General features: G+C 35.0%; 2 protein-coding genes across 2 annotated transcripts in view; both read right to left on the bottom strand.

The window, feature by feature from the left end:
* The window catches only part of LOC104216099 (caffeoyl-CoA O-methyltransferase 3-like), a 33,595-nt gene extending 29,982 nt beyond the window's left edge, over positions 1 to 3,613 (bottom strand). Inside the window, exon 1 of the mRNA XM_009766062.2 lies at positions 3,489 to 3,613. Coding sequence (XP_009764364.1) covers positions 3,489 to 3,572 — 84 coding nt within the window. The 5' untranslated portion in view covers positions 3,573 to 3,613. The remainder of the gene's footprint in view (positions 1 to 3,488) is intronic.
* A 632-nt stretch (positions 3,614 to 4,245) lies between these two features.
* LOC104216097 (serine carboxypeptidase-like 7) lies at positions 4,246 to 11,965 on the bottom strand. Its single transcript, XM_009766057.2, is given in 15 exon segments — positions 4,246 to 4,582; positions 4,678 to 4,723; positions 4,815 to 4,928; positions 5,040 to 5,155; positions 5,414 to 5,485; positions 5,582 to 5,734; positions 5,814 to 5,900; positions 6,196 to 6,294; positions 6,741 to 6,778; positions 6,888 to 6,990; positions 7,097 to 7,219; positions 7,308 to 7,384; positions 11,549 to 11,644; positions 11,647 to 11,684; positions 11,814 to 11,965. Coding segments are annotated over 15 exon segments (1,383 nt in total). The 5' UTR covers positions 11,951 to 11,965; the 3' UTR covers positions 4,246 to 4,498.
* Between the last annotated feature and the right edge of the window lie 1,177 nt (positions 11,966 to 13,142).

Genomic DNA, 13,142 nt, shown 5'->3' with positions numbered 1-13,142 from the left:
ATCACTTGTTTAAAAAATAAATTCTGCATTTTGAGGCCTTAAAAACCTCTTTCTATCTCACCTCGATTTGTATGCACAGTATGGACACGTAGCTGGAAAGCCAATATGTGAAAATTTGTGAAAAATGATGAATCTTGACTTTAAAATAAATTAAGTTGACTTCGGTCAACATTTCGGTTAAACAGACCCAGACTCGTGATTTGACGGTCCTGGAGGATCCGTAGAAAATTATGGGACTTGGGCGTATGCCCGGAATCGAATTCCGAGGTCCCAAGCCCGAGAAATGAATTTTTAAAGAAAATTATTTTCTGAAATATTTATGAGTTTTTGAAAAAAAAATGTGTTTAAAACTTGGTGGTATCAGGCCCATATTTTGGTCCCGGTACAGGACTTACATATGATTTAAGATGAGTCTATGAAATTTGGTAAGAAACGGACTTGAAACGACGTGAATCGGACCATATTTGAGAAATTTAAAGTTCTTAAGAAATTTCATAATTTTGATGCTAAATTCATAGTTGTTGATGTTATTTGGTGATTTGAATGCACGAACGAGTTTGTATGATATTTTAGGTTGTTGTGCATGTTTGGTTTGGAGCCCCGAGGGCTCAGGTGAGTTTTGGATAGGCCACAGAGTAGAATTAGACTAGGAAAAATTTCAGCTGTTCTATTGCAGGCCTGCAGGCTTTGCATTTGTGAAGCCCGGCTCGCAATTGCGAGTTCGCAAATGCGAAGGCTGTGTCGCAAATGCGAACATAGCCTAGGCCGGCCTACCTCGCAAATGCTAGGAACTTATCATAAATGCGAGGAACTTAGACGCATTTCAACCATTTTTCACAGTCTTTCAAAACCAAAACACCCTAGGGCGATTTTTTATAGGCAACATCTACTCTAAATCGATTGTAAGTGATTTCTAACTAGTTTTCTTCAATCCTTAACATCTTTTCACATGATTTCAACTCAAAATCAATAGTTTTCATGAGGGAAATTGGGTGTTTTAATGTTATCTCCCTTGCCGAGAGGTTGATGCTTCTTTTGATATTGTTCCCTTGTCGGAACTCAATTGTTGAACTATTGTTCCCTTGCCGGGATTTTTATTGTAATTTCATTCATTTCCTTGACCTATTGTTTGTGATTGTTGTTTGGGTGAGGAAGAGTATTAAAGCACGAAGGGTGATGCCGTGTATTGTTTTGGTGAGAGAGTGTTAAAGCATGAAGGGTGATGCCGTGTATGATTTGTGAGGAAGAGTGTAAAGCACGAAGGGTGATGCCGTGCTGCACGATGTATAATTTCGTGCCGATTATATTGATTATATGGTGAGGACGAGAGTAAAAGCACGAAGGGTGATGCCTTGCACATTTTCATTACATGATTGCTTTGGTGAGGACGAGAGTAAAAGCACGAAGGGTGATGCCGTGCACTATTTGATTTCTTATCTTTTTTGTTGATATCTGAGATATGTTGTTCCTTTTAATTACCCGTTGTCTTTCTATTCTAAATTGATAGTCCCCCGCATCATGTTTCCCCTCCCATACTTGACTGTATATTACTGTTCTTCTTTTCCGCTGTATATAGTTAAATTGCACAGGTTTATTTGGTAGTTTGGTCCGAGCCTCGTCACTACTTCGCCGAGGTTAGGCTAGGCACTTACCAGCACATGGGGTCGGTTGTGCTGATACTACACTCTGCACTGTGTGCAAATCCCGGAGCAACAACTTTTGGACCGTAGCTTGGGTGGCTGCCTTCAGCCCACACGGAGATCCAAGGTAGTCCTGCAGGCGTCCATAGGCCCTGGCGTCTCCCTCTATCCCTTTATCCTGTTTCATTTACTTATTTCAGAAACAACGTATCTTTTATCTTTCAGACTTTGTATGTAGTATTCTTAGACCGTCTGTAAAACTGTGACACCAGTTCTGGGTAGCCGATGTTCAAACAGTTGTATTGGATTCATATTCAGATAGTTTATTGTTTTTCTTCCGCTTATTGTAAATTTCGCTGTCTACATGTTATTGCTTCATAATTGTTAAAGAATATAAAATGGGTAAAAAGGTAATTTGTTCAAACAGTCGGCTTGCCTAGCTCATATTAGTAGGCGCCATCACGACTTCCAAGGACGGGAAATCCGGATCGTGACATGATGATCTCTTGGTGACAGGGAACAATGCGTGCCTGGTTGAAGAATTTAAGAAGGAAATGATGGAAGTTTTTGAAATGGCAAACCTTGGGCTAATGACATACTTTCTGGGAATGGAAATCAAGCAAGGTTCTGATGAAAATTTTTATCTGCCAGAAGAAGTATGCAAGGGAGATACTTAAAAAATTAGGCATGGAGAACTGCAAGGCAACAAGTACACCTATGAATCCAAAAGAAAAGTTAAGCAAAGAGGATGGAACTGATAAAGTTGATGAAGGAAATTTCAGAAGCTTGATTGGGTGCTTGATGTATCTCACTGCTACAAGGCCGGATATTCTATTTGCTGTAAGTCTTTTGTCTAGATTTATGCATTGTGCTTCTGAAATGCATTTCAGAGCAGCAAAAAGAATTATACGATACATTAAAGGTACTGTCGACTATGGTGTCAAATTCAAGAAGTGTCAGAATCTCAAGTTGTATGGATTCTCAGACAGTGATTGGGCTGGATCCTTTAACGATATGAAGAGTACATCTGGATATTGCTTCAGCCTAGGATCAGGGATATTTTCTTGGTGTTCCAAGAAGCAAGAAACTGTGGCACAATCCACTGCAGAGGCTGAATTCATTGCAGCAACAGCGGCAGTAAATCAAACCTTATTGCTGAGAAAAATACTGTGTGAATTGCATATGGATCAAAGAGATATTACAGAGATTCATGTTGATAATCAAGCTGCAATAGCTATTTCACATAATCCAGTGTTCCATGGGAAGACTAAACACTTCAACATTAAGCTTTTTTTTCTTGAGGGATGAGCAGAAAAATGGAGAAGTGATTCTTGTATACTGCAAATCTGAAGACCAGCTAGCAGATGTGTTTATGAAATCTCTTCCCGTCAGCAAGTTCGAGTTCCTGAGGCAACAACTTGGAATTTGCAGCTCCTAATGCAAGGAGGAGTGTTAATTAGTTGCTTTAGGACTGCAATATTTATATTATTTTCCTGCAGTTTGTATTTTTAGTTTTATTAGGAGTTAGTTATCATGGTCAGTTCCATGACTTAAAAGTAGGGTCATGATCTATTTCAGTTTTCTTTTTAGGATATGTTTTAAGAACCTGCCTTTAACTGAACTCTTTGTATGTTAGTTTCTAAGTCATCTTCTTAATTTTAGTTCTTCATATTCTCCCTGCTTCTTGTTGTGTTTAAAAGTAGACACTGTCTTCATCGTGTTTTGCTGTCATTTGTGCTTTAAATCTAACAATAAGGCTGCGTACGATAGATTCTTGTGGTCCGGCCCTTCCCCGAACCTCGCGTGCACCGGGCTGCCCTTTACATATATGATTTGTATGTAGTTTACCTGATAAAGGGCATCGCTTTGTAAAAGACTCTTGTGTCCAACTTCTTGGTGTCTTCCATTTTGGTTTTCTCCATTGGTTGCCATTGCTGCTTGTGAATATTTTAACTAGTATATATAGTAATTTGTTTCTGAAGTAGATAAGTTTAAGGTAGAAACCTGCTTTTTGGAGAAATAAAAATGGTATTTATAGAAAACCAAAGAGACGTGACCATATAGAGTGGAGGAGTTGGTGTGCTGAAAATTAATGATTGAAAGTTGGTGAGTTTCTGGTTCTGTTATTCCTCTTACAATTTCTGGGAAAATACAGCCAAGTGACCAACTCCTTTTCTTTGACTTCAACTCTGTCACCTAACAATATACCTTCCAACAGCCCTCACTTTCCCAATTTCAAATTTTAGTCTATAATTTAGATTAAGGAATAATATGCACCATCCGTGTAAATATATTTACACCATCGTGTTATGTTTACATGTTGTAGCAGGTAATATATCTTATTTTCAAGATTATAAATCTCACATTTTAAGGGGATTTACCTGTATGTATACTTTAGATGACCTGATAGTATAAAATGTATTACACTGATGACACATATTCTTTATTTGAAGAGACTGTCAAGAGGACAACGTATTAGCAGACATATTTTCTTAAAAAGCTTTAAGATTAGTTACTCTTTAAACACGATGCGAAGTTACAAAAAAGTAGTTGGTTCGGCAACTATAGCGAGCCTGATAGTTCTTATCTTGTGAAAATTCAAGTATAATGCTGGAATAGTGGAATAGAACTTCTTAGACATGGTTCATATAATTCTAGCTGAAGAAGAGAGGCAGGCACTTTCAGGACATATCTTTTTATTTACAACTTTTCATAATTATATACTACTGAAAACTGAACCTTGACTTTGGTTTTATTCTATTAAGGCTATAGCCCTTTCCCCTTGAAATAAAAAATGAATGTTTGAACTGTGCCAATGGAATCTTGACAGTGATTACAAATTATGATACATTTGTTGATTACAAAGGCTTGTAAGACATCAACCTTTTGAGCATGGCCAGACATTCACGAGGCTTATACTCTGGTGCAGTATGCCCTGCTCCCTGTAACAAAATAGTGCAATTTAAACACCAACTATTTAACAAAATTTTTTATCTTCAAACTTAACTGAGAAAAGCAAGTGAAAGAGATATCTTGCCTTTACTGTGGCAAATGTCATCCGATTTGAGTAACTTCTCGTGTAACTACAATCATGCAAAAGACAAAAAATGAGTTTAACTTCTATACCTTGACAGAGCTTATGACTAGCGTACAATGTTTTCATCATAAACTAACCCGGCAACTTGATTGTCAACGATCCACGGTCGCCAATCATCAACAATGGAGTAGTTAAGAGATTTTATCCATGCTTGAGTTGATAGGAAGGTAACAACCTTGTCATGATCTCCACTGCTTAATTCAAAAAACATAGAAAACTAAGTAAATAGTTTCACAGAGATAATAATCTTCAACTATTTATGTAGTTATTCCAATCTTGCAAACACAACAATCTTACTCAACCTGTATATAAGAGATCTGTAACCTTTAGCACTGAGGTTTGCATGATATGGTATGCTACTCATGATTGTCTTTTGGTATTGCAAACTTGCACATCTCACCCATTTTCCAATAGTTCCCTGTAATCAAATTGATCATATTTTTAGTTTTGTGTAGCACACTTTGTTAAATTTTGTTGTTCTTCAAAAAAAAAGGCAGCATGATGCACAAAGTATCACGCATTCATGCAAGGTGGCCGCATCTCAAGGGTGTGATATATACAGCCTATCATAATGCAAGCATTACTGCTTTCATGGCTCAAATCCGTGCTCTATAGATCACACAGAGATATTTTTACCGTTGCTCCAAGGTTCCCCTTCCAACAAGAACTAACGTACCTTTCGGATATGGAGGGCCTCTCTAACTTGGCCATCATCAGCCCAATGAGAAGAAAGTTTGTACCAATCATTCTAAATCAATTGCAAGTTGTAAATTCTCGTAAGTATCTCAGTGAAACAAAAAATCAATAGCATAAAGAATGCTAGAGTTTGTTGATGAGTACCCACGCGACACTTTAGCGCAGGGAGTTGTTGAGGATTGTTAAGTTGATGAAACTTCACATTAAGAGATCTTCTTTGGCCAAACAATAGGTGTGGCTTTGGTGAAGCAAACTGACATTTGGGCTCCAGAATATGGGGATTATTAATTCTTTTCAGAAGCTGCATAAGGTCAGTATGTTAATGAACCTATCATAAAACAAACAGATGATATTTGATTTTCCTCAAAATAGGATCCAACCTCTTGAAAAGTATGAACATCTTGCAAACATTGTGTATTGCTTGGATCAGTGTTTTGATACTCTCCTTTACAATTTCTCGTCAAGGACTATTTGAGAAAGGGAAATCAATTAGTTCTAAGGACAATGTAAGCAAACTAAATTAAAGCGCATAACTGGAGGATATTTAAGATCTTACGGTCAAACCTCTGTATAACAGCATCCATATATAATAGTCATTTACTATAAAGCCAAGTTTTTCTCGGAGCCGATTTTGTATGTTATGTTATACTAATATATATCCTCTATAACAACACTTCATTATAGCATCCAAAAAATATCGGAACAAATGTAGCTATTATAGAAAGGTTTGACTGTACTATATAACACCAAAGGAAAACCAACCTCATAGAGTTCATCAGAAATAAGTCCCATTCCATAAGCAAATGGAATCTCATAATTCTTTTCACCTTTAAAAGTCGATGGATTTCCGAGTAAATATCCCTGAAACCACTTGACGAGAGATATCAGGTCATACATTTTGCAAATCAACTCACATTCTACAGTGACTTTTGATTCTGTGTGATGCCCATGAAGGAGGGGGCTGATGAGGGCAAGTTAAGTAGGACTGACTAGCTTCTAGGCTGCCAAACTTCTGAATAAGCGGTGCACATGTCACCTTAGACGAATCCCCATATCGGAATAATAGAGGAAAGTGATGAACTTTATAAGGTATGACACAAGTTCACATGGTGCACGCGCTTTTGGGGCTCGAGGTGGCGTAGCCCGAAAGACAAATCCGTGCGAGCCTAGGCCCAAAGCAGACAATACATGCTATGGGCTTGGGTCGTGACATTCTCATAACAATTTCGTTACAAATTCTGAGTTGGTATGTAATCCGTCTGCTTATCCGTAGGGAAAAGAGAATATATACAAGAAAAATGACAAACCTGAAGATCCACAAAAGGTTTTATTCCCATCTCATTTTCTGCATTATCACAAGGCCACAAAATGTTATAGTACAAGAACAGAACACCTTACTACCTTAGGCTGCCATTACTTGTTTCACAACTATTTGAGGGAAAATATAGTCTTACTAGTTGCTATAATTTGAGTAATGATGGGAACAACCATCCCTGAATATGAGTCGCCGCCAACATACAATGGATTCTTTAAGAATTCTGGGTGATCAAGGAACCACTGCAAACAACATAAAATTATTGACTGTTCTACTACATATTGAACAACATTGAGGGGCAAAGGAGAAAATACATTTAACTAATAATTTCGTGAAGAATCTAATTACCTTGTAAAGGAACTCATATGCTTGATCACTTGCTTGTAAATCAGATGACTGTAAAGCTGTTGGAGTTCTTGCATAGGAAAATCCAGTGCCTACTGGTAAGTCTAAGAAAATAATGCTTGCCACCTAATAATTCCATCTTATTTTCAACATTTTGTGTTGTGCAGCGACCTTATGTACATAATACAGTTATAATTCACAATCAAGTACTTACCTTTGTCCATGAGTAAGGATTCAGTTTCATTGTAGGCAAACTCCCATTGTATTCCACTGGCTCGAAAGTTATAGGTCCTTCATATATTCATAAGCTAAAAATGTAAGAAAGTAACCTATATGGCTTGTAGAAAGATAGAAACTTTGGTTCAATTCAAGTAACACTTTTCTGGTGTGCTAGTTTATTTTCTTTGGTCAAATATAGGGGTTAATCCTACGTATTGTCACTAAATTTTACCCACTATAAGATAAAGTGAAAATATTATTTTTGTTACAAGAGGGAGGCGAAGTTAGCAGTTGCAGCTGCAAAAACGACATCGTTCAAACGCTTGAATGTAGAACTTGAGGAAAAAGGCTGAAATAAGAAGTTGTACATGCTAGCCAAGGCAAAGAAAGGAGAGCCCGAGACCTGGATCAAGTGAAGTTCATCAAATGGCAGACATACTTCCATAAACTCTTGAACTTAGATGGCTTGTAGAAAAGCAGAAACTTTGGTGATTCATTTCAAGTAACACTTTTCTGGGGTGTTCTACTTTAAGTTGTCAATGATCACAACACAAAGTCTACGCTTTAGCTTGTGTGTGAAACTAAGATCTTTATTTTCTTTGGTTAAATAGAGGGGCTAATCCCAGTCACTGAATTCTATCCACTTTAACATAAAGTCAAAAGATGTTTTTTTTTTTGTCACAATCAGTGGAGGAGCCACATGCACTCAAAGGGTGTCGATTGGCACTGCTTCGTCGGAAAATTACACTGTGTAGCTAAACAATTAATATATATATATACACACACTATGTATTGACACCCCTTACTTCTTGGGAGTATTTTTATATTTTGACCCCCTTAATGAAAATCCTGGCTTTATATATCTATCTATCTATCTATCTATATCTATATCTATATTATTATAAAAGTGGGAAGCTTTTAACTAAAAAGTTGAATTACTTAAATACCCTTTTAAATAACCTAAATGCCCAACTTATACCAAGAATTTAAATAAAACATCAAATTTTAAATAAGACACCAAATTTATTTGAAAAGACATGATCCTTCATATTAGTGAAGCTAGCGACTCTTCACAGCCTTGAAGTCTAAAGGCAAACGTTTCATTTTTGGGCAGCCATATCAATTGAGGTTACTGAAATTTAAAATAAAAAAGTTCATGATTTTGGTTCATACCTCCTTTGATACGGCAGCTTCTTGCAAGGTAGGTTTTTATGGACTCATTTCTCCTTTTTATACTCCTTGAAGATAATGGAGAAACTTTATATGAAATGTTGGCTTAATAATCTATGATTATTTGTTTAATGATAGCAATACTATTTTTCAATTCTTAGTTTATGCAAGCAAAGTAAAATAATGTTACGTGCCTTTAGTGCACTATTGATTCATGATTCATGAAAATAAGCCAAATCCAATAATTCTCCACGTTGGCTAATTTACTTTGTTTTAAATTACTGACAATTAAACTATCATATAAAGTTATTTAAGTAACTTTATTATTGTCCCAATTTTATAGATGTATGTGTATATATGTAAATATATAAACATGTAATTGTGGTGAGTTCAATTTTTAATGTACGTGCTACGAAATTAAACAGTCTAGTCCATTTAGTCAATCCTTTTCAGTCTTCACACTTATGCATGTGGTTTCCATAATCTGATTCCTTTGCAAAGTCAACAACCTCATTCGGCTTGCGGTGCCCCGAAGGATTTTCACCAGCAAACCTCTCTCATTTATTCATCTCTCAACTCACCGTCGCCTTACGGTGCCCGTGAGGGTTTTCACCAGTAAGACTCTCTCATTTTTTTAATTTCTCTCAGCTTTCCATCGCCTTACGGTGCCCGTTAGGGTTTTCACCAGTAAGACTCTCTCATTTTTCATTTCCCTGCTCAGAACGGAGTGTTGCCCCTCATATGAATCACCTCTACTTGCTCGACTTAGCATCTCTCGAAGTCTGATCGGAAAGTCTTTCTTTGGACCGGAATGTGAACTTTTGGATAGGGTTAGAAAGAAAGGGTATCAATGTGCATTTATTTAAGTATGTGACATAATTTGTATAAGTACGTGCACTTGCATAAATTTTATTTTGTAACTTATATTTTATCACAAATTTAATATTGTATCCAATGTAAGTTTGTTTGTTCTCTTTTAACAGGTTATTTGGATTACACGATCACGCAATTGGTAATACTTTTATTTTTTTACTGATTATAATTATGTTAAAATACTAACTAAAATGATAATAGCTACTTCCTCTGCAAGATGTTAATTTAATGACAAGACTATATTTGATAATTCTTTATATGAATTTTTGATTTTTCTTCACACATCGTAATTACTTGATAATTATCATTAATTCTAATCTCATAATTTTCAGATGCAATTTGCATGTTAATAATAGTAAAACCACTTCTTGGAGAAGAATGAAGCAAGATAATAGAGACAATAGTTACAAATAAAAAGTAAATTAAAATCAAACAAATTTTAACAAAAAATTATCATTGACGTACTAGGATAAGTTAATGAAATTTATGCAATTTGTAATCTTAAAATATTAATGTGATCAATATAAATGATACTTTATCATGAGAAAACTTTTGCCGAAAAGATGGTGAAAGTTTTAAAAAATGAAAGATGTTAAACCAACCAATGACATCTAAAAATTATAATGGGTCAATCTGCTGCCAAGTATACTTTTATCCTAAGAATTTGTCTCCCCCCCTCCCCTCTCCCCTTCCAAAAAAAATGAAGGATATTCTTTCAAATTCGTTCAAAAATAATTTAGCATATATTTATATTTTGCGATGATGATAAATAAACACTTGGTCAAACAATGTCTAATTGGATTGTATCTGCTACAACATGTTTTCTCATATGGCCAATTTTTTGTTGTATTTTTTAGAGGGATATCAATGTCAATGAAGAGTCCGGGACATGAAAGAGCAATCAAAATAGATAAAACGAACATATGCCATGAATATCGTCTATAAAGAAGTACTATTAGGTAAGATACACTTCACTACATTTTGTACCTTATAAAATTAAAATAAGTAAAGAAATCATATTTATCTAATTAAACTTTAATTGTCTCATCTTCTTATGTTTAGAGGATATCCAATCATCTTGACATCAACAAACAAGCCACTATGCAATGATCCACATTTATTATTTGCAGAAATTTATCTGATGGCACTATCTTTGGTAATTCTTTATATATGACTTTATTAATTATGGGTAAAAACTTACCTTAATTATGTTTGTACATGTTTACTCACTTATTTTAATGTCATACTTTTTCGGATGTAGTTTTTGTTTTAGTAACAACAAAATCATATATTTTGGAAGGATGAAGTAGAATAAGAGAGATAACAGTTACAAATAAAAGATAAAATTATTATTACACATGTTTATGATAGGTGTTCATTTTATATTCTATGTAGATAAAATATAATGTAATATATGCAGCTTGTAAAATATAAGTATGATTGTTGATTGTTCATCTTCGTAAATTTAGATGATTAAATTATTTTGTCCTCGATAAATAAATCACCATTCCACATTGATCATTCACATATATACTTAATTTTTTGATGTACTTATATACTCAAAAGCTTTATTTCAATAGTAATGATGATATTATTATATAAAATCAAGTACCACAGGACTCGGCAAACACGTGCAACATATGTGCCGAGAATACTCTTAACACTTTGATAAATTAAATATTATTGGTATGTGCGACATATCTTAGTATTTCCAACACACATTTCCCAGTAAATGCATGTTACGAGAACAATAATCGTCGATTGACAATTCACATTCATCATTCATTAAAACTGTAGTTATTCTTCATCTATAATTATTTACTCAAAATTTTTGTTTCAATACTTTATTTATTTTATTTTACAAATCGTGTACTACATGATTGGGCATACACGTGCAACGCTCATGACGAGAAACTAGTATATATATATATATATATATATATATATTATGTATTGATATCCCTTGACTTTTTGGGAAGTACTTTTATATTTTGATTCCCTTAATGAAAATCCTGGCTCCGCCACTAATCACAATAAACTGAACTTTAACCGCCATGACAGTGAAGTTATCACTTTTACTAAATTACCAATTACAATGCTTTTATCACATAAATTTAGCCATAATCACCTTAAAAGTGAAGTAAAGGATTTTTTAAACTATTCGTCAATAGAACTTAAACTCGTATGACATACCTATCTCGTAGATCAGCCCTGATAAAGCAGAGCAACCAGGGCCTCCTGTAATCCAAAGTAGAAGAGGGTCTGATTCTGGATTAGACTCCGACTTTAGAATAGTTGCACATCTTCTGAATCACCTACTCCAATATACCTGGAAACACAGTTTTAATCTAATTAATATCAAAACCTTTAAACCATACTAATATGTAATGATTCTCACAAAGAAAACTACAAACATGTTCGGGAAACTAAAATACGTTATTAATTTCTAGTTTCTCACCCAGTTTCCAGTTCAAAAGGAAGCGGTCCTTTAAATCCTGGAAGTAACTTCACTGGTGAAGCAGCTATTGCAAGCTGTGTACATAGCTTTGTTACAAGAAGAACTAAAAGCAAATAACCTAGCTCTATTTTTGCCATATTTCTTATCCAATAAAGTTTTGCTTAAAGTTAAGTCACACATTAAATAATAATATTACTCTAGCTTGAACAAAAAACTACAAGACAAAAGGGACAGAAGTCACGTGACAGGGTATTCAAGTTGATGATTATCTCTTTCTTCTCTTCCAATGATAATGATAATTCTATTGTGTCATACATTGCTTATCTTTTTCTAATAATTTGTCTGGCGCTGTGATGTCTATTTCTTAGAAATAGTACAGTGCCGTAAACATCACAAACGGGATATCATGTCAATTTAAATTTATACAATTGACTCTACGAAATATTTGGGAGGTAGTTTGACACAGACGTGCATTAAATCAAAGATGGAGATAGAAGATAGAGCAAAACTTTTAATCTTAGAATTATGAATATAACTACTGGCATTGGCGGATGTAGCTTAGACGGTACGGGTTCGACACGGATCATAAATAATATATGTGAAAATACTGAAATGTTAATAAATATTATATTGTAAACTCATAATTTCAAAAGTACAATAAATTTATGGTCAAAAACTAAAAGCTGAACCTATTTGTAGCTTTCTCTCAGCTCCATCATCCGATGTAGAGTATTTTTTGTCATGAAAATGCACATCATTGCTCATGCAGGCAGGAAAAAATCTCATGGAGATCAGGCAGATTTATAGCGTAATATATGGGATATGTGAACCATGGTCTTTCTATAACGACCCGACTGGTTGTTTTGATCATTTGCACTTCGCTCGGTAGTTTGAGGAAATGAGTAACTCCGTATGATATATTATGACTTGTGTGAATCATCGGTTTTGGTTTTCAGGTTATTCAGAACTGATTTGAAAGAATGATTCTCAACTAGGAAGCTTTAAGCTGGAAGAGTTGATCAAGTTTGACTTTTGTGAATTTGACCTCGGAACGGAGTTTTGATGGTTCCGTTAGGTCCGGATGGTGATTTCGGACTCAGGCGTATGCCCGAATTTGTATTTGGATGTTTCTAGAATGTTTCAGCACAAATTGGCAAAAGTTGGAAATTTGAAGATTTGGAAAGTTCATAAGTTTGACCGAGGGTTGACTTTGAGGATATCGGATTCGGATTGTGGTTTCGGAAATTGGAATAGATTTTATATCATTTGGGACTTGTGTGAAAAATTTGGGTTCATTGCGGGTTGATTTGGTATGTTTCGGCACGAGTT

This window comes from Nicotiana sylvestris, chromosome 4 (assembly GCF_000393655.2).
Source record: "Nicotiana sylvestris chromosome 4, ASM39365v2, whole genome shotgun sequence".
In the NCBI taxonomy this organism is placed as follows: Eukaryota; Viridiplantae; Streptophyta; class Magnoliopsida; order Solanales; family Solanaceae; genus Nicotiana; species Nicotiana sylvestris.
Note: the sequence above shows the minus strand (reverse complement) of the source record. Positions and strands in the feature narration are given on the sequence as shown.